Genomic DNA, 22,288 nt, shown 5'->3' on the forward strand with positions numbered 1-22,288 from the left:
TCGAGATGGCTGACAAAGTGTTTATCGTCGTTATCTGACTTGGTTGTGGTTCAGGGAAATTTGACAGCAAATGACTACATGAATCAAATTCTTCAACCTCACCTTCTTCCAATCATTGACCGCTAGAGGGAGCTGTTTCAACAGGACAATGCTCCACCGCACACAGCTCGTGTCACGGTAGACTGCCCTCACAATGCCAACATCAACGTCTTGCCCTGGCCGTCGAGATCTTCTGATTTCAACCTACTCGAACACCTCTGGGATGAACTCGATCGACATGTACGTCAGCGTCAGAGCACGCCGCAGACACCCCCACAACTGGTTATAAATAGAATGGCGCAGAATTCCGCAGGACTGAATTTGTTCACCTATCCAGTCAGTGCCGAGGAGATGCAGAGCCGTGATTGCTGCCCGGGCCGAACACACGAGGTTCTGAGTTCAGCGCAACCTTGTGGCCTTATGGGACATGACAATGAACAGTCTTAAATGCCTTTGTACAACGACAACATGTGACTATCCAGCTCCAAAATTTCATATTTGTATCTATGATGCTAAATTTTATATATCGACTTTATAAGGTACAAAAAATTTACTAAAAATCTACCTGTGCGTTTATTTTTTGAAGAGTGTAGGTTTTCGACTATCCTTGTCGTAAGAGACGACTAACGGGATCTGGTGGTCAGGCTCGCTGACGAGGTTGATGCATGTCATCGTATCCCAATTGCGTGGTTCGATGCTCATGATGTCAATCACTGGATTGTCTGGTCCAGAATCGATTAGTTACAGACCGCCGTCATGTAGCTCGAATATTGCTGAGTGATTGCGTTGAACAACAAACAAATTGGTAATACACGGGAGTTCGTTTAGTATTCTAAACATGACGTAGACATGACATGCTGACATGTTTTCTATATTAATGTAGTTACTTATCTTCACAACTGGTTGAAAAGATTACAGTACTCTATCCCAGGAAATATAAAACGTTAACGCCAGAGAATGACCAGTCTCCATTACCCAACGAAACAGATCCCACTGGGCGTACAGAGGCAAAACAGCGGTGAAAATTATATGAATGAATTACTGAAAATCAGTGATGACGCCAGGTGTTCGCCAAAAAGGGTTAGAATATTCTTCTTGCAATTGAAAGATAGTACTCTTTATTCTCTGTCCTGATGTCTGTTACTGTGCACTTCCACGTGAAAGGTCGACACCGTCCGTTATGGATAATGAAGAAATCAATATAAGCAGACATTGAGAAAATATTTGAGCTCATACTACAAGAGGTTCAACTTACGGACAGTATCTCACATTTAGAACATCGAATACAGTTGAATACCAGCTTTTAGTTTTTATACGAGCGGGGGAATCAGTCCGCGAGGTGCTCCCGCGGGAGTAGCCTGAACAAAACGCAGGGGCCTTGTTTCCAATACGTCACCGATTATTCTCTGGTGCCGTCGATCGAACTAGATCAAGTGGAGAAGCGCTTTTGACAGTGCTCAGGAACATTAAATATGCCTTAAAAGTCCTCTCAAAATGCGTATCGCACGCAGTGGCATACACGGAAATGACTACCTGTGTTACGAGGGCTTATCAAAACGTTCTAAGCCTGACTAACTTTCAACTATTGGTCATAACAAAGTGAACTAGTCAATGTAGTACATTGTTTGAGAAGTTCATTGGAAGTGTATTTGTTCTGTTGAGGCCGTTTGTATATTAGTGACAGACAGTTGCAAGCGATAGGAGTCTATAGAGAAAAGCGGCGAGGAATGCTGACTGCTGGAGTTCTACGATTTCATGACAATGCCTCTTCTCACACCTCTCGCCTTGCAAAGAGACAATGTGGGTTCGAAAAGCTTCCTCACCCTCCATACTCGCCAGACCTGGCACTAAATGATTTCCACCTGTTTCCGTAAATGAATGAACACCTTCGTGAAAAGCGCTATGACGACAACGATGACCTCCAAGCTGCCGTGATTGGGAATTTCAGGATGGCTTCAGAAAACCTCTTCCTAGCTGGAATTGAAAAGCTTTACTATCGATATTACAAGTATGTTGAAAAATATAATTAAAAACACTTTCACAGTTGTTGGTTTTGTTTGGTAGGCTTAGATATTTTTGACCATCGCTAGAAGGTGCGGATCAGTGTACTGAACTTCACCTCGCCATCATGAAAACATTTGATGAGATGACAAAGTGATCGACAATGCCACGTCCAGATTATTTCATGCCCCACAGGTACTGCATCATTTGATGGAATATAGGAATCGCCAGGGAACGTTCAAGTTCACGTACATGTATCCTGTAAAACGACCCAGTTTCCGAGTGCCAAATACAGAGGTCGAGGTCTCTGTCAGCATGATGAGGATCGGATTTGTTCAGTTAGATTACTTCAGTTAGATCACTCAGACTAATATTTCCACACAGAAAGAAGATGATTCTGTCAATGAATCAATCTTTATCCCACAAAAACCTCTCACACTGGTACATGGATATACGATGTTGACACATTTACAGCTGAACTGTGTGGTTATAGGTTAATTCAGTCTCCCAACTGTGTTGATATATTTATTTCCGGATTTGTACTTACACATCATCATGTGTGTAGGCAACATTTAAGGTAATAAAGTCTCGTTTTGGGAGGATATAATTTAGATTGGGTAAAACATGGTATGCAGTTCAATATGTTATGGTAGACTAAAGCTCAATGCCACGCAATCAGTTTCCATTTCTCCAGAAAAATTATACTTTAACGTAGCAGTTGTACTGCATTAAATCGTATCAATATGAAATGTTTCTCAAGGATTTCTGAACATAACAGGTCAGTCCAAATATTGCCCCACAACGTGACCGCTGTAGCCTAAATTAAAATTAAATCTGGTTCGTCCATTCAGTTATCGGAATATTGATTTGGATGTTGATAATCGATCCAATACTTCTGCCAGAGAACAAGCCAAACACTTGGTCTAAAGGGGTATTGGGGGGAGCCACACGAGAGACCCAAATGACACCTTTATTTCTGGATCCAATCGGCGTGGATCGTTGTTTGTTTAATCAATCAGACTATGAGTAAATTATTTACAGGCCGCAGAGATATGACTGGTATAATGTTTACAGGGTGTGGTTCGCTAGTTCGGTTTGAATATGTAACTGCCCCTATTAAGAGAATTCAGGGGGATATCCAGACTGTGTTAACATCATTCAGGTCGCTATTTAAATTCAATATTCTTGAACGCGGCGATGTTAACCGCCGTTTCACCTCACATTTATTTCTGGATGAAACGTAATAATAGCATTCACCCACTCTTGTCGTTTGATTGTTTATGTCACTGGATGTTCATGACTAGCACATTGAGGACAATGGTAATATATTGAAAAATCATTTATTCAGAAGATCTACCAAGGAGTAGATTTCTCTTTGCAGAGACACATGATACATTTTACCACTATTGTACCCAGAGAAGAAACGATTGTTTTAATATATTGTGTTTTTTTAGGATGACAGATTGTTTTCTTATTATTTGCTCAGCTCGCAAATTGAAAATACATAGCTGACGCCTACTTTTTCCTTGTCTCCATCTTTGCTTCAATTGGACTCTTCTGACTATATCTCTTTTGTCCATTGCATTGTGAGTCATGTATGAATTACAAGAGTTACGGCGTCGCTGTTCTAAAGTTTCTTGAGTATTAAACTTTTGGTTGAAGACATTAAAGTGTATTAAAGGGTAAAGAGGCTGTAATGCATTTTAAACATTTTCAGTCGTCGTGTTTTCGTTGAAACAACCATGGCCCCGTATGGGTTTCATTAAAGTGAACGTCTACGATTGGTTTGGTTGGAGTGTTGTATTACGCCGCACTCAGCAATATTCCAGCTATATGACGGCGGTCTGTTAATAAACGAGTCTGGACCAGACAATCCAGTGATCGATATCATGAGCATCGAATCGTGATTTGTCACCTCTTACTCGAGGTGTCACCAAACAGTGGTTCGACCGTGGCCACTTCAAGCTCTCCTAGTACATAAAAGCTAACGCGTAGTTATTGGGATCGATGACAAGCTTCGAACTCCACCAATTTGGACTTTCCACATGCCATGATATTGGCTTGACTATAAAACCTGATGACTTGTTTATTTTTCTTTTGTACTAGATACCAAAGCTTCATTAGATTCTGTTGAAAAATATATGAAAGATAAGGTCCAGCAAATGTACGACAAAATCCCTGTCTCAAACCATAATCCAACCAAGGAAGGAATTGGCGTCAGGGAACAAGTATTTACTTTTTTAGGAGAAAAATGTGCAACCGGTAGGACAGGACATGCTTACCCTTTTCGCGAACACTTGGTGTCATCTCTGATTTTCAGTGATCCATTCATATAGTGTTTTGCCGTTTTTGCCAAAAAGAATCGGCGTATAATGGGGATTTATTCTTAGGTTGATGTTTAACACATGTTTATATTCACCAAAGGTTTTTGAGACATGAAATACCATGGGGATGCACAGTCGCTCAAAGGACTTGCTTGAATTGATTTATTACTATTTTGTAGTTCTGTAGAGAAGGCTATAGGCACATGCACATTTTGATAAATGAATACGCATGGCCTTTTTCGCATAATTAGCTAAATTGATAAAGTACAAATTGCGTATTCCTGTTTTATAGCTTTTGCAACGAAATGACGTTTTCAGTATTATGATATATTTCGGTATATACACGTCTTCAATGCAACCAGATGTAAACATTTCACAACGTCGATGATCATAACATCTCTGTCTTCAGAAGTTCAGGACTCTTTGGAAAAATGACAACAAATGCCATTTGAAGTTTACTGAGAAAACAATAAGTGAAATGCTGGACCTCCTCATTGACAACATCTATGTCAAGATTGACGGTACGATATTCAGGCAAGAAGCCGGCATTCCAATGGGCACCAAATGTGCTCTCCTTCTTGTTGTTCTGTTTCTTTATGTTTATGAGTCGGAATTTCTGCTCGGATTGCCAAAATCAAAACAAGGCCATGTGAGCTACAGGTATACCGATGAGCTGATAATGTTCAATAACAATCAAATAGCCAATTCCCTTCCACACCAGCAACAAAGAATACCAGTGAGACCGCCTCATCTGTTTCACATTTAGACATATGCATACAGAGGACCAAAAAACTCCACAAGCCTGTATGGCAACAAGGATGACTTTCAGCAGTATTGCAGCAGCTTTTTTGTGTGTGTCCACATTTCACAACTTTGAGGCTCTTCTTGTAACTCTTATCAAACAATTTTTCAGCAGAGTCGTATGACGCTCCTTGAAATATTGAAACCTTGAAAGAGCATTCTCGATTGTACCTCAAACGTTCTGAAATGTAGACTCCAAAGGTTGGAGATGCTGCAATATAGTTCGAAATAAAGGGAAAGTTCAACTATTAGAAAGTTGAAGTTTTCCTTCATTTCATATAATCTTTTGGATATTTGTTTTGTCATTTCGAATATTTATTAATGGATCTAAATCATTTATCCGTAGCCCAGATGGGTAAATCAGTGGAAAGGAATTGACTATTTGACTATTACTGAACGATGACAGATCTTCGATATACCTCAAGCTTAAAACTACACTTCTTGGCCAAATGCTCTTATTTTTGCTAACACAAGAAGACATTCTGACTCTTAAGCATATAGAAACAGATCAATAAGGAGTTGAGAAAAATTGGTGCCCATAGGAATGTCTACTTTTTGCATAAATGTCCTATCACTAAATATCACACCAAAATCATCTATGAAGAAATCCAGCAAGTCCCATATTTTAACAAATTTCTTACTGATTTTACAAAGTGGGTTGCTAACCGTTTCGCGAACACTTGGTGTCAACAATATTTGATAGCGATTCATAAGCACAAAAGTGTGATATAGTCGGAATCGTACAAAGGACTTTTGAAATCATAGAAAAGGTTTGTCGGTGTTTCATAACATAGTAAATCGTTACTGCATCGTACGTGATAATGTTATACTTTCAGAGTTAATTATAATATTAACACTTCGACCAGTAACACCCATGTAATTATAATGTAAGGGTAACGCTATTTTCAGGGCGTTATCATTTGCAGAAGCCCGAGGTCTTCAAATAACTGCCCGACAAAGGAGGGCAGTTGAAAAGATCGAGGCTTCTGCAAATGATAATGCCCTGAAAAATAGCGTTACCGTAATTATAGATAAAATGGGTGGAATTTGTTATCAAATAAAAGGAAACAACAATACGGGTTTTGAAACATTTACTGCAATCAACACCAATGACACAGACCAACTTTTACTAACGTCATAGAACAAGCCAGGTGACGTAACTATTATCCGTGACATCACCTATCCCTATCCTATGACGTCACCTAACAACGTGCGTGATAATGGCCCGTCGTCAAGCAATATGAGGGCATTATCAAGATACAGTGGCCCGCTCATTTCTGATAACATGCGGGCGGTTTAATGATAATTCTATCAATTTTAGCTATTATAAGAAACGACACACAGGTTACCTTCTCATGTATAATGTTTTACATTTCATGCATTGATACATTCTTACACATGTAAGGCCAACGAATGTTCTGTTCCCTACAATACATGTACCTACCTTTAACTTTACATTTGGAAAGAAATGTGTATAAAATAAGAAGCATGGGTATATATGTCTTTTCAGATAAAATAGTTCTTCTGATGACTCAGTGATGAATTCAGTTTATATTAATGTCAGATGAAGCAATGACCCATGTGTCTGATGAGACATCTATTCTCTTCCAATTACTCTTACATGGCATACATCAATACAAAACTTGATTCATAATAAATATATAGATGCAGTAATGACGTGCTATGATTTTTTTTTTTATTCGTTCTTTCTTTGATTATAGTATAAATTAAACGGATTTTACTACTTTTTAGAAGTCGGATTTTATCCAATTTAACAAATTTGTTAGCCTGACAAATTCATTATTCGAGTAGGTCTATAATTGTGGCCTTGAGAACAAATAATAAAATGTTGTTACTGCCTGTTGCTTGAGGATGTGCTCTGTTTTTCCTTTTCAAGGTAGCGGCGTTATACCCAACTCGGCCGCTCCTTTCAAGGTTATTAGGGACAAACAATAATGTTATCAATAAATAATGGTAATAACTCTCAACAAGACTGTATGACAAGAGGTGTGACTTCATCTTTACAATGGTCAACTTTCCCATTATGTCGAGCTATATTCCAGCAGCTTCAGCCCTCGATGTCGACATTTTAATCTTTTGAGGTACAATTGAGTGTGCTCTTTCTACGATTATTTTAAAGAGCGTCATATGACTCTTACTCAAAAGTTGTTTGATCGGGATTACAAGTCAAGGCCTCAGTAAGCTTTCAAAACGTTTTATGTTGAACATATGGCGCAGGAGACGCTCGTTCTTTTGCAAACACCTGGTACCATCATTGATAGTAATTCATAAACATGACAGACTGGAAATTTCTTGTCACCATAAAACGAAGCAAGAGTAAATACCGTTTTTGAAGAGTAGAGTGGAATGTGAGATCCAAACGCAATTGATTACAGGCAGCTGTGAGCTGGAATAAAATCAAACTTGGTACACGTCAAGTTATGTTCTTTTGTTTTAAATTTTAATTCCTACGAACAACCAAGTAACGACAACATATGCTCATTTAAATATTTAAACAGCTACTCACAATGGCTACAATTCGAATCAACATTAACAACATTGGAGTATTATTTTGTAAGGAACGAAAACATCCCAACGTTAAATGTGAGTATTAGACATCCTGTCGTCAGTGTTTTAACATAATGAGCCCTATCCTGACAAACTCTACTATACACAGAAAAGTACTAGCCGTAGGTTTATTAATATTCTGGGTTGATGAATGTGACAGAGTCACACAATTTAGCCTTTATGGGCTAAATACTTAATATGCTAATACTACTTCTTTGGTCATATGATTTATTGCACCTCTCTTGTGTCTCGTTATGGCTCCGGGAATGTGTCATGAGTCATTATGTTCCACTGAACTCCTCAACGCTCTGCAAGTAATACATGCTACTGTTAAACTAAAGATTGTATTTTTTATATTTAACTTGGTTTTGACTGATTTCAAGCAAATATGGCTATGTAACCATGTGAACACTATTGGAACCCTAGTGACAATACACCGAGTGTTGAGTACATACACCCTGTGCACGCAAAAGAACCCACAATTCCGATGGTAGATGACCAGATGGTGGAAACACTAATACGTACATACACCCGAAACACAAGTGTCAACACGTGTGGTGTCACCATGGTCAAGTGACAAAGTTCAAATGTGCCTCTGTTCACCCAGAAGGGAATGGGAAGCCGATATGTGAGGTGGATGTGAAAACCTTCTAGTGCCTAAGGCAGCTTTTGCTCTATACTCCCAAAGGGAGCAGAGAATGATAACCGGAATGCGAACAGATCCACTGGTCGGAGAACAAATAAAACCGCATTTGAGCAGATACCTGTACCTGGATACCTGTGGTATATAATGTATAATATAATAATACAAATAAAATAATGACCTAAGATTTCAAGTTTACGCACACATGTTGATGCACATGCACTGCAAAATGCCTACAAGTGTATATTCAGCGTCTGCTGATAATAAGCTACGTCTTCTAACAAAGCTTGTCATTTGTATTTGCACAAATAGCTGGAAGTTGATGTGAACGTAAACATGCAGCTTCTGTTACGTTATAAGGACACGTTGACCAAGTTTGTTAAGGCGCTGACAATTCGCTATGAAGAGTTGTGTCAAATGATCGTGTCAGAATGTATGATCAGGGGTTGGAATCCCGGTTTGTCTTGATAATGTTTCTGGTTTGTCAGCACCATACCCATGCTCGTAGGTTTCACGAAAGTGGTAAACATCTGAGACCTGCTTCGAGCCTTCCAAGCAACAGACATCAAGTTGACACGGCCTGGTATAGTGCTGACAAAGAATTGGGGACTCCAACACACAATCATGGATGGTAAAGCAAACTCCCTCACAAGAACAAACAGTGATTCCGCTTTCGCCTTCTTTATGTAAATGTACGTGTAACACACAATGATATCCTTATGTAAATGTACGTGTAACACACAATATCTTTATGTAAATGTACGTGTAACACACAATGATATCCTTATGTAAATGTACGTGCTACACACAATGATATCCTTATGTAAATGTACGTGTAACACACAATGATATCCTTATGTAAATGTACGTGTAACACACAATGATATCCTTATGTAAATGTACGTGTAACACACACTGATATCCTTATGTAAATGTACGTGTACCACACACTGATATCCTTATGTAAATGTACGTGTAACACACAATGATATCCATATGTAAATATACGTGTAACACACACTGTTATCCTTATGTAAATGAACGTGTAACACACACTGATATCCTTATGTAAATGTACGTGCTACACACAATGATATCCTTATGTAAATGTACGTGTAACACACAATGATATCCTTATGTAAATGTACGTGTAACACAATGATATCCTTATGTAAATGTACGTGTAACACACAATGATATCCTTATGTAAATGTACGTGTAACACACAATGATATCCTTATGTAAATGTACGTGTAACACACACTGATATCCTTATGTAAATGTACGTGTAACACACAATGATATCCTTATGTAAATGTACGTGTAACACACACTGATATCCTTATGTAAATGTACGTGTAACACACAATGATATCCTTATGTAAATGTACGTGTAACACACACTGATATCTTTATGTAAATGTACGTGTAACACACAATGATATCCTTATGTAAATGTACGTGCTACACACAATGATATCTTTATGTAAATGTACGTGTAACACACAATGATATCCTTATGTAAATGTACGTGTAACACACAATGATATCCTTATGTAAATGTACGTGTAACACATAATGATATCTTTATGTAAATGTACGTGTAACACACAATATCTTTATGTAAATATACGCATAACACACAATGATATCCGGGATATGTGCAATCAGTCACAAATAGTGTCACTCTTGAAATATCGTTGTGCTCCTGGAAAAAATATCTATATAACTCTCTTTCTGTTTTTAAAACATGTCAGTAAACAAGATACGGCTGGTGGTTTTAACGTGGAACGTTTCCATTTAATTCTGATCAGGCGTGTTCTTGGTTATTCACATTACTCTCAGGGATAGCTGAATATTATTTACTTCCGAACCAGTTTTTTTACGCTATTGACTTACGATTCATGTTTTCCTGGTCGGTTGATACAGCAAGTCGCTTCCTAAAACATAATGGAGGCCAGAAGGTTCAAATTGTGAAATGTGTAGAATTACACCACTGTTATGAGCAATGCGCTTGGAGAATGAATCTTTGCAGGTAAAACTGTTTCAAAGAGAATTTGAAGAGTAAATATATTCAAAGTTCATTGAAATATCCCTAAAAGGCGCCACGTCAATCTACAATGACGTAAACACGTATTGGAAGTGGGGATGGAGGCATCCAAGTGCCAGAACTAAAGCTCAGTGGATTTCATATGTCAATTTTGACGTATATTTGTCTTCAGACATACATTAATCTGCATGAAAGTAGGACTGCTCACTGTAGGGGTTCAGACGATTCCAAAGAGGCACTTTAAGGCACTTAAAGGTACTTATGATCACTTTGAATTATCACGATTTGCATGGTGACGCGTGACATTGACATTCAACATTGGAACTAGCTGGAAGTAAAAACACTTCAGGAATTGAAGTCACGATGTCCATGTTTTTTAATCCTGTATACGCACAAACAACCGACTGTGTTCTGTGTTCGGGTACACGCATACTGGTGATCTAATATCGTTCAATAATGGTCAGATAGTCCACTGATTTACCCACCTGAGCTACCCACAAAAGAAACCAGTGACACCCGCCTCATGTTACATACTTAGATCTATGCATAATGATTCAGAGTGATCAAAAACTATCCACAAGACAGCATGACAAGAGGGATGATTTCAACCTTCCAATCGTCAACTTTCCCTTTATGTCGAGCACTATTCCGGCAGCTCCAGCCTTTTGTATCTACCTTTCACAACTTATGAAGACAGGTGCAATCGAGCGTGCTCTTTCTACAATTATTTCAAAGAGCTTCATACGACTGTTGCTGAAAAAAGTTTCATCGGGGATGCAACATTCAAGACTCAGTAAAGTTTTCAAAAGGTTTACCGGTAGAGGCCATTTCTAAATTGTATGGATCACTAACCATAATGATATCCTTGCATTTGACATCATCACTATTTGATAGTGGTTCATGGACACATGCCCATGATATAGTCGCGAATAGTACAATGGAGATTTCTTATTATTGTGAAAAGGTGTTGTCACTTTTATTTTTAAGCGTCCCCATGTGACGTGGAAGGCTAACATTTACATGATATTTGAGTACGGATAGTCCAGTTGTCTTACTTGCTTTAAATACGTTTAGTGTTGCTGCACTTAGGCGTGCCAGGATCCGACAATCGTGTGTTCGAATCCAGTTTTCTTTGCGATAATGAATCGTGATTTGTTTCTTTCTGGTTTGTTCTTTTACGCCACACTCAGCAATATTCCAGCTATATTACGGCGGTCTGTAAATAATCGAGTCTGGACCAGACAATCCAGTGATTGATCTCATGAGCATCGAATCGTTTTTTGTCAGCAATGTACTCTTACTCGAGGTGACACCAAACAGTGGTTCGACCGTGGTCACTTCAAGCTCTCCTAGTACATAAAAGCTAACGCGTTGTTATTAATAAGAAATACTGCTGCACCTAACTCACTTAATCAACCAAACTACTCGCTTATTGGAATATTATAGAAACAAATACAGAGCACTGCTCACGCAAATAATGTTTAACGTTGAAGCGAAGAAAGGTTGATGGTGACTTTTGATGGCTGTTACAAGCCGTGACAAATACACCTACGTCATCCACACATCGTTAAGATATCGTTAGCGGCAAAATTTAGCGTTAATTCATTGACCATTTCTCGATTAAGCATAGGTTCATCAATCAAGAAGTATTCGATGAGCTGTACTGCACTGTTCATCCAGATACAAGTCGCAACTCATCATGGTATTCCTGGACAAGCGTGAGACAACGATAATGTACAGTGGAACCCAGTTAATGTGGACGGTACCAATCAATAGCATAAATTCAAAACGTCAACTCCAGATAATAACCATTCTCGAATATACACTCTACACTGGGCGTAAAAAGCACAAGTCATGAAATGTGTATGTTGGATCCTATAAAGCTAGTGATGACACCAGGTGCTCGAGAAAAGGATCGGCATGTCCTGCTCCACCGTTATCATCCGCCTCATATACAATTGTAATTAGGAATGAAAAAAAAGCTTTTGCGTAAGGAGGTATGAAAACTCAGTGTTAAAGGTCAAGGCACTGAGTCTATCGATATTACGTGATAAATGAATCATTGTTACCTTCATAATGATATGTTTTGTTATTTGCTTGTTTTGTTTGTGAACGCTGCAAACAGCAATAGTCCAGCTATATGGCTGCGGTCTGTAGAAAACAAGAGTCTGGATCAGACAATCCAGTGATTGACATCATGAGCAACGATCTACGCATATGGAATACCCAATCCCGTTAGTCGCCTCTTACGACAAGCATGGGTTGCTGAGGACCAATTCTTAACCGGAGCTTCACGGCTCTAACGCCATAGCTCTTTCACATATACATAAGTCTTGTTTACAAAAGAGATGAATATTTCAGCATTTTGCTTCTTAATATAGAATCAGAGGTGAAATATCCTTTGAACAAAGCGGACATACTGATATATGATACATTAAAATTAGCTTTGGTACAAGACTGAACAGGTGTTGTAAGTTAACTGTAAACTAATAATTTACAGCCATTTCACCACCCTTAAAGTCCCAGCATCGATTGCGAGCAATGCAAGAGCAGGATGGGAGGTGGCTGTTCCGGCACGCTATTTGAAGTAATCCGATTGTAGCCATATGATGGATGTTTGGACAGGTTAATTCCACGCATTAAGAAACGAGTATTGGTGGTACACTACAACTAAAGTATCGACAACACCGACTTCAGGACAATGACTGTCTTTGCTGCTACAGAGCTTAACGATCGAATGCATTTGATGGTTATTAGTTAGATAATAAGATTCGCTTTATGGCGATCCATTCCTGACGATATCAGTAAGGTTTATTCCTGATATGATTAAGATGCCTGTTTATTTAATGTTCAACCTGTTTTGCGAAGTCTTGCTGTCTTTAATTTGGCATGGACCTAGATCAACATGGTTGTGGAAAAATGATAATGAAATAGTTATAGAATTCTAAACGGTCAAGACTTTGAAAAGTATTTCATGAATGTCCCGGCGTTAATCACGATTTTAACCATTTGGAAAGCCGTTTAAATGGGTGTGTCATGTTTACAGTGAGTGACGTGGTGTGTATGTCGACGCTTTGAACAGTATTGCAGTTATCAGCTTAATGTTTGATGAAAAGCCTCAAGTCTTAAGCATTTATCACGAAATGAAACCCACGGGTATGGTGATCCTAGGTTTGTTTCATGCCTAAGATACGCAGCTTTCTCCTAAGATAACTGAACCCCTTTCATTTGAACTCTGACGTTTAGAGTTTTCATTTCGTTTTTTAATAGAAATTTGTTGCCAATGGCTAATTCCCGTGTGGAAATGCTTAATTTGACAATTAACCTATGTATCAATATATCACTTTCACCTACGGAGACAATGCAACAGTACCGTTTTGGGGAGACAGGGGAAATAGCTGACAATCTTGAAACTGAATAACATAATGATTGATAACTGCAATCTATGTGCTCATGCACTTATCTCTCTGTTTTAGTATTGACACACACTCTCTCCCACTCCACCAACTGTATATTAGAAAAGGCAACATCATCAATGTTTAAGTGGAATGATACTCTTCTTTGATGTATATTATACTGCCTTTGATCAGGATTCAGCCCAGAAGGCAGAAGGGACTGGTGGTGGCAACATTTCAGCCTTAAAGTTTCCTGGGGAATATTATTATCATTTCGAAATGTTTGGTTGCATTAAGCTGTTTTTAAGACATCCTGTTCCTGTATCCTTTAAGGAGATGGATATAAATTCAGTTCCTACAATCCAGCTTAACATATATTTCTATATTCATGTACATTTGACTCGTAGACCTCAAATGGCGTCTACCATCCTTGAGTGCCAATAAACACGGTACACTTGTATACCGAAGCCATAAAGCTTCGTGTAAACTGACATCCCACTGACATCAATACGACATATAATTGATAGTTGTCAGTTAAATAGTGTTTGATGCTGATTAACATCAGATATCCAACGTTGTTTAATGGGCACACTTATACACTTTAGTAATGTTTCAAACAGCGGTTCCTATGATGTGTGTTGCATCAGAGGACAAGGTAAAACTAGGATAAGGCATCATTTACGACATGAACAAACCTTGTAGAAATTGTTACAGCAGTTATCATTAGGAGTGAACGCCTTGGGTCTGTCCTATCTTCTACATAGTCATGGAAAGAGCTCCAAGGTCTTGAGTCTGTTGTATCTTCCACATAGTCATTGAAAGAGCTCCAAGGTCTTGAGTCTGTTGTATCTTCCACATAGTCATTGAAAGAGCTCCAAGGTCTTGAGTCTGTTGTATCTTCCACATAGTCATAGAAAGAGCTCCAAGGTCTTGAGTCCGTTGTATCTTTCTCATAGTCATTGAAAGAGCTCCAAGGTCTTGAGTCTGTTGTATCTGCCACATAGTCATAGAAAGAGCTCCAAGGTCTTGAGTGTTGTATATACTCTCTTTTTGGCACTAGTGTGACGTGGGTATTAAATATGTCCAAATAAATGCTTCAAAGCAAGCAAGGAAACTGATTATGATGGGAGGAAACTCGTGGGCGTAGTTCGTGAAATGACTGCCATGTGTTGATGACAATAAACTATTAATAAAGACAGGACAGAACCCAAAGTTGTTACAAAAATAATCTCCACTGTCTTGTTATTTGTTCAGGGGGGGACATTTCGTTTTTTGTGAAGTATGCTCACAGGGAAGTTGATGGCGCCAAAGGTGGAATATCTAGATGTACAACTTGGTGACACATTGCGCTGAGTAAGAAAGGAAGCAAATCGCTCGCGGTCTCAAGACATCTCTCAGGTCATCAGCTGCAGTGACTTACAGACATAGGCATACAAAGCAAATAATTTTCTTATCAGAGAACAGAGCCCAGAGAAATTGGCCGATTCTATCCTGAGGGACGCATGGTTTGCTTTCAGACAGTGATATTAAGTCACGTATTGAGAGGAACTATTAACGTTGCAAATGATTCCGTAATACAGCACCGGAAGCATTGACATTTTTGCATGTTTCAGTTTTATAAGACCTCGATAAAAAAAGACGTAAGCATTTCGGCAGTCTTATTGTTAAACGGTTAGGCCACGGGCTGAAACTGTTTATGCATATTCAATCTGGTTTTATATCTGAGAAGTTACTAGGATTACTTACTGAGTATCCTGTACTATGCACTATGACATCCACTTCTGATCTTCTAACGACTAACCATGGTAAAATTCCTGACGAACTGTATTTTTCAAACAGTGTGAATTGTTTTTTTTCAAACTGTGATTCTTAGTGAAAACATGCTGATGGGAATTGTATGAAGTCATGAGCCCGCAACATGCACATTATATATTATGTTTTTTTCTGTACATATTTTGTATGGTTTTTTTTGTCATATTCGTTAACACGAACATCGTTATAGGTAACACAATTCATCATCGCATTTATAATACATACAATTTTCAAATCGCTTAAGGATATCGAACTATTGAAAATATTTCATAGTTAATTTCACTGCGGTCAGTCATGTGTCGCCGTGGTCGAGATCGACTTTTACACGTCTTCAACATCTCCCGACGCTTGTTTGAAACCCGCTAGAGACACATATGTTCAAACAAAACGTATTATCATTCACTTTATTATCAAAATATAAATATTGTTATACTATATATGTGTACAATAATTGAAATATGGGCTACGGATAATGTAATAACTCAGCGATATCCCGGATGTGGACAGATTGGAAGTCATATTCAGTTGAATAGTTGACAAACCAATGCCCATTTGTGGAAAATAGACTATTTTGAAAATGTGCTTTAAGCGTGTGTATTTGACTTCTATGTATGACGTTTCAACAGCATTAGGATGAGTGATATATCTCAGCGATATCCCGGATGTTGACAGAGGTTGGAATTCATATTCAGTTCACTCAAATATGACACTCCGCTTTATCAACATGATGTATGATGCAAGCCAGTAATGTGGACCTTGGAGTTTTCACACCACCTTGCTCACTGGCGTGAGCGTACATGTTATAATATGAACGGAATCGTATAGCAGAGATTTCTTATGACAATGGAAAGCATTTTGTCGCTTGCATTTACTACAGTAGAATAAAGAAAGGATAAACTGACCGGTGCAAACGTGATTTGACCCCAGTCCATCGGCGACGGGTACGCACTAGTGAAATGTATGCTAGCATGCACAATGCCAGAAACATTCGCATGGTAAGGTGTAAATGCTGAAAGGACATTGTTGTCGACGTTGTCCACATGGGATTGACGTTAAAACTAGGACATCTGATTGGTTCCAGATGAGGTGAAATGGAGTTTAAGTTCGCGTTCAAGGTTATTGCACTTACATTACGTGTGTGTTTGTATGTGTGTCTGCAACATACCACGAATACCCCACTCAGACACTGTATACTGACTCTGACACGACTAGTCCTTGTTTACCCCCTTAACGCTGAGCGCCAGGCAAGGTAACATAAGTAACATCTTTTAACGTGTTTTGTATGACGCGAACTTCCGCTCTTCCGGCAGACGGTTTATCCACTAGATCACGGAGGCGGTCGATTGGGTGAAGAATCATTAATAGACATAAATTATTTTGAAACGTTCGTTATGTCGCAATTGATTCTGACGTTAGTCCATTGTAATGTTTAAATGGTCCAACTACAAACACCAAACATTAAAGTACTTACGGAAATGAAAATAACCCCTGTTTTTTCGATCTCAGATTTTAAATAAATGCAGTTAATATACAAAATATATAAATATTCAAACAACTCAATTAGTACTAATTGGGCCTTGGCACAAATACAAAGTATCAAAGGTTTTTATGTCTTTTTACACGTAAAAGTGTGTAAAAATATCAACAAAACAGACTATTGTGAAACTGAGCATAACCAGGTGTTAGTAGATCGAGATGAATGTCAATGACCTATGATACATTGACGACAGGTGAAAACAGGGCCTTGAAACCGACGTTCATGTGATTTGTCAGTGGTTAGTGATTTGTGAGTGGCATTGTGGGATAGTGAATCATCGTCAAAATATCAGAACGTAAAAGTAACATATTCCCTTCTCAAACAACAACTTACGTGTCATTATTATTATGTACATAAACATAGCTGTTAAATTTATTTTTGTTTTGATAACTTGCATAATGCCTATAGCCTGTTTCTGCCATGTCAATTTGGACTTAGTTTTATTTTTGAATGTTGAAAGTGCCTACAAATTACCTCCTGTAAAGTACATTTTGTATTGAGCACTGAGATAAAACTAGCAAATCCAGACTAGTACTTTTCCAGTTGTTTTGTTATTTCTTATTTACATCTACGTAATGCTTTGTGTCGATTATTAAATCCAGCAAAACAGGTTTTTTTCATTTCCATGAGTACTTTAGGGTTTCTTTAGGAATTTACAGTGAGTACATCCTAAATTTAAATGGCATAACAAGTAATACATTACTTCCTCGACAAGGATACAGAAAAGTTATGTCTTGTTTAATGATGCCATGTTTCAGCAGAGATAAGTTAAATGATTACATCGCTTGTAACAGTATTGTTGAGCTTAGGGTGCCATTTAGAAATTTACGACATACACCCTTCAAAAAAAGAAACGCACAGGTAGATTTTTAGTAAATTAAGTGTACCTAATAAAGTCGATATATTTAATTTAATATCATAGATACAAATATGAAATTTTGGAGCTCGATAACCACATGTAGTGGGTGTACAAGGCATTGAAAAATGTTCATTGTCATGTCACATAAGGCCATAAGGTTGCGCTGAACTCACTATCTCGTGTGACCGCCCCGGGCAGCAATCACGGCTCTGCATCTCCTCAGCACTGACTAGATAAGTGTTCCAATTCTGTCCTAAGGAACTCTGCGCCATTCTGCTTGTAACGCGCTGGCCAGTTGTGGGAGTGTCTGCGGCGTATTCTGAAGTTCACGTTCACGTCGATCGAGTTCATCCCAGAGGTGTTCGATTGTGTTGAGACGCAGCGTTTGTCGAATATCAGGCCACCAACATTTTCCAATAACATATATACAATTTATATACCGTATTTGTTGTGAAGTCAGGTTCAACGAACTACATACTATTTGTGCGTTTCTTTTTGTGAAGAGTGTACGCAAAATATGCAAGCACGGATATGGAACTGACAGATCAAGGCAAAACTAGGGGCCCCTAGCAACCTAGCAACCTATAGATCAGATTCCTCAAAGCAGGTTGCAGTGCCTTAAACTACCGGGCAGTAATTGCCCTCCTTTATTAACCCTTGAGTGATAATTCCTAATTGCATGGCAGAAGTACGCAGCGCCCAAACCTGCTCTAGTTTTCACATCCTGTTCTTTGCATGCCACATTGCATTTGCCGTGAGGTGTATGTTCTGAAAATATCTTAGTTAATAGCCAATAGTAATCAGTCAGTCAGACGGTAGATTACACCGTCACGCTTTTATTTAATAAATCAATAGTCTTTGACAGACACTCGCGTCGAGTCAAGAAGAAGTGGTGACAGAACTTTATTATCTGTATATCATATTTTCACAAATATCAATTGATATGTCTACTCACGTTAGAGATCTCAAGGTCTGTCAATTACATTTGGTTTAGCTTCACATTTTGCCAATAAATATCGACGTTTCCTGAACAGAAGACAATATTCAATTTACGACCAACATTCCTTTCATACATCTAGGTCTGCGAGAACGCGAACTTCCTAATCATAATGATTGTACTTTCCTCACTGAAGACATCCCGGTAAACGTTGTAGCAAACAGACTTTACACCAGCTTCTCGGAGAGAACCTAATTGCCAGCAGGCTGGTTATCTGTGATCGATCAGTGTGGAGCCTGTTTACCATGGAACGCTGGGTTGTGTGTTAGGTGTCGATCACAGCTATATGTATATATTATATAAGTCATACAGAGGGATACCATGGACTTTTAATCAACGTTTAAATTGTGCGACAGGAAGCTTGCACGAGAAATTCATATTATTATAGCTTGTGTCTACTACACATACAAAATCAATATATTTCTTCTCGTCATAAAGTTGCTTGAAGGATGGGATCTTCTGCTCTAGGTCTTAATTGGTATCATCACACAGTACTATTAACCTAAAGATTTCTGGAAGAAGTACTTAAAGATGATGTGTGATTGCAATCCCGTTTCTTGATGTTGTTTACACTAACCGTTGTTGGAAGGTTGAACAATGGGACCAACGGTGTGGTTGGTTGCTTATGTGACCTTGACTTAAAGATGAGTTGACTGCTGGCTCTGTCCCAGGAAACACCTTGTTCGTTAAGCGGTAGCTAAACCGATTGGTGAGACGGAACGCTAGCTAGCTCTACTTCTGTAATTAATAGAATTAGTGTATTGGAAAATGTTCGATTTCTGTTATCCATACCGGGATGCCTACATCTTACTCATGCATATGCAAATGGGTTTGTCAGTTAAGGAGAATTAGACCTATACACAGGTGACTTTACCGTGAGACATAGAAGGAACCATAGGCACATTCTGTAGTAGTGTACTTCGCCATGGGAGATACAACCTATACCGAGGGCGGTGCATCTTCCGTCTCCTTCAACGCCTCGACCAAAATATTGGAGAGCCCAATGGCAAGTTTATTGACTTCGCCTGAAAGGACAGTTGTCACTGGATACCTTATTTTCATAGGTAAGCAATTTGTACTTGCTTTCTTTTGTATATACTTTCTTTGTGACTTTATTTTAAAAAAGTACAGTGTGCTAATTATGTTTCCTAAATATTTCCTCTTTTTCTGTTGTTTATGAAATACTATTTTCATGTATTGTTTATGTACAATATATAAAATGACGGCAATATCATGTATTCGAGACACGTAACTGTTCTATCTCACACCGCATCCACTGATTAACACAACTTGTTACAACCTTAAGGTATAATATCCATTAACATATAAAATTGTATCATTCATTTATCGTTGTATGTCTCATTGTGGCCATGTATTAAATGACACTTTCCTTACAACGCTAATCTTCTCACACATGCTGTCATTCACGTGTGCTATGTCAAACATATTATTCCATAGAGCACATGATACCATATTAATTATAAGTGGAAGTAGGGTACAATAACCAACACAATCCAGTCACATTATAACGGCAATGTCGAGTGAAAGGGATGGTGGGGTAGCTTGGTCCGTCACGCAGACAACCCGAGTTCGATTCCGCACATGTGTAAAGTCCATTCCTGGTACCCCCGCCTTGACATTGCCGGAATGTTTCTAAAAATGGGATTACACCCAACTCACTCACCTTCTCCCAAACCCTCTAAATCACATAGGCCTCTTAAGTCCCATGCTTGTTGTAAGAGCCGAATAAATGGGAATCGACATTGTGACTTGGCTGTTGCATGTCATATTGAACCATTAACCATAGTTTCAGTCACTGGTTTATGTGGCCCAGAATTGCTATTATACAGAAGATTGGCGCCAGTGGTTTTCAATCATATATACAAACGTTGTTGGACATTCTACATATTCATGTTTATTTCTCCTGAAACACATTCTCGATTCACCTCAATGATTATGAAGTGTTACATATAGAAAACCCTTTTACTGAAAATGCTTTGTAAAACATTTATAGTCAATCATAATACATATGTCATATGGTTGCATTCAAGACTCCATGTATGTCACATTAATAAATTCCAATGGGACGTTCACAGAAAATATGAGAATGTTTTTGCATCAAATGCAGCAAATACTTGACTTGAAAACAAAATGCCCCAAGAAACCAGTTGGTAGAAATATATTTGCAGTTAATGTTATACACTGTAGCTTGTACACTCGTTGACACTGAACAATGGGACATTCGATTGTGAATCGATCTACATGACCTATCTTAAATTGAAGCATTTCATCAATCTTAAACATATGCCCTTTCAGTGCGAATCGCGAGTATTTGTCTTCATTAGATATAGTAGTATTGAACGTTGGCTCCGCTCTCTAGAGAACAACAGATTTGAGGGAGTTAGTTGGGCTTAACGCTGCTATAGGTAGTATTTTAGTGTAACACCAAGTCGTGGTACCTAGATGTGGGAGGAAAGCCGATGCAGGCCTTAAATGTTAAACACTTGTATGAAACCCGCGAACAAATGGATGGAGCTTAGAAAATCTAGAATCATAATCAGGACGAATCTGTAGTCGACGAAATGAGGTCAATATATACGTAACAGCGCCATCACCGTCTATCTATATGCCGTGTTATATAAGAAAGGCATCTTTTCATATCAAATGTCTAATAGGCATTACCTAGAAGTTGACGGATGACACAGAAGACACAATTTATGGGAGACAACGTCTTTATTACTGTATTAAAGAAGTTGTTATCCATAAATTGTGTCTACTTTGTTTCCATATCAAGTTTAATAGAACCTTGAGAGAGGTTGACATGGTATGTCATGACGACCCCAATCCCATTTCTTCCTGAAGTTCGTCAGGATTGGATAATTACGCATTATAAAACAATATATAATGTGACCCTTGGTTAGGCTGGTGGGATTGGGTTGGCCTGGATGATTATATGAAAGCGACAAAACCCAAAAGGTTGTATTGTAGACATGTGGAGGACATTTCCAAACTTGAAGCATCAGTGACAAAACTGATGTGCGATGCAATTAAATAATTTGACATGTTCCCGTGTTTTATAGGTGAACAGTTGCTTTGCCTTTTCATGTGTTTGTGACGGGTGCCACCGGTGGGGCAGGATATATTCACCTTTTCGCAAAACAGTTGCTATCATGACTTTTCGATAGTGATTCATAAACACATGCTCATGAAGGGTCGGAGTCGTACAATCGACTGTGGTTTTACCAGCTCTTCCTTATGAATA

The 22,288-nt window shown here is 38.5% G+C and overlaps 1 protein-coding gene across 1 annotated transcript in view; it reads left to right on the top strand.

Moving 5' to 3' along the window:
* Window positions 1-19,951: 19,951 nt before the first annotated feature.
* The window catches only part of LOC139468429 (visual pigment-like receptor peropsin), a 49,127-nt gene continuing 46,790 nt past the window's right edge, over window positions 19,952-22,288 (top strand). Inside the window, exon 1 of the mRNA XM_071250389.1 lies at window positions 19,952-20,090. Coding sequence (XP_071106490.1) covers window positions 19,952-20,090 — 139 coding nt within the window. The remainder of the gene's footprint in view (window positions 20,091-22,288) is intronic.

Source organism: Haliotis cracherodii, unplaced genomic scaffold, assembly GCF_022045235.1.
Source record: "Haliotis cracherodii isolate W230 unplaced genomic scaffold, xgHalCrac1.p SCAF_2, whole genome shotgun sequence".
NCBI classification, from domain to species: Eukaryota; Metazoa; Mollusca; class Gastropoda; order Lepetellida; family Haliotidae; genus Haliotis; species Haliotis cracherodii.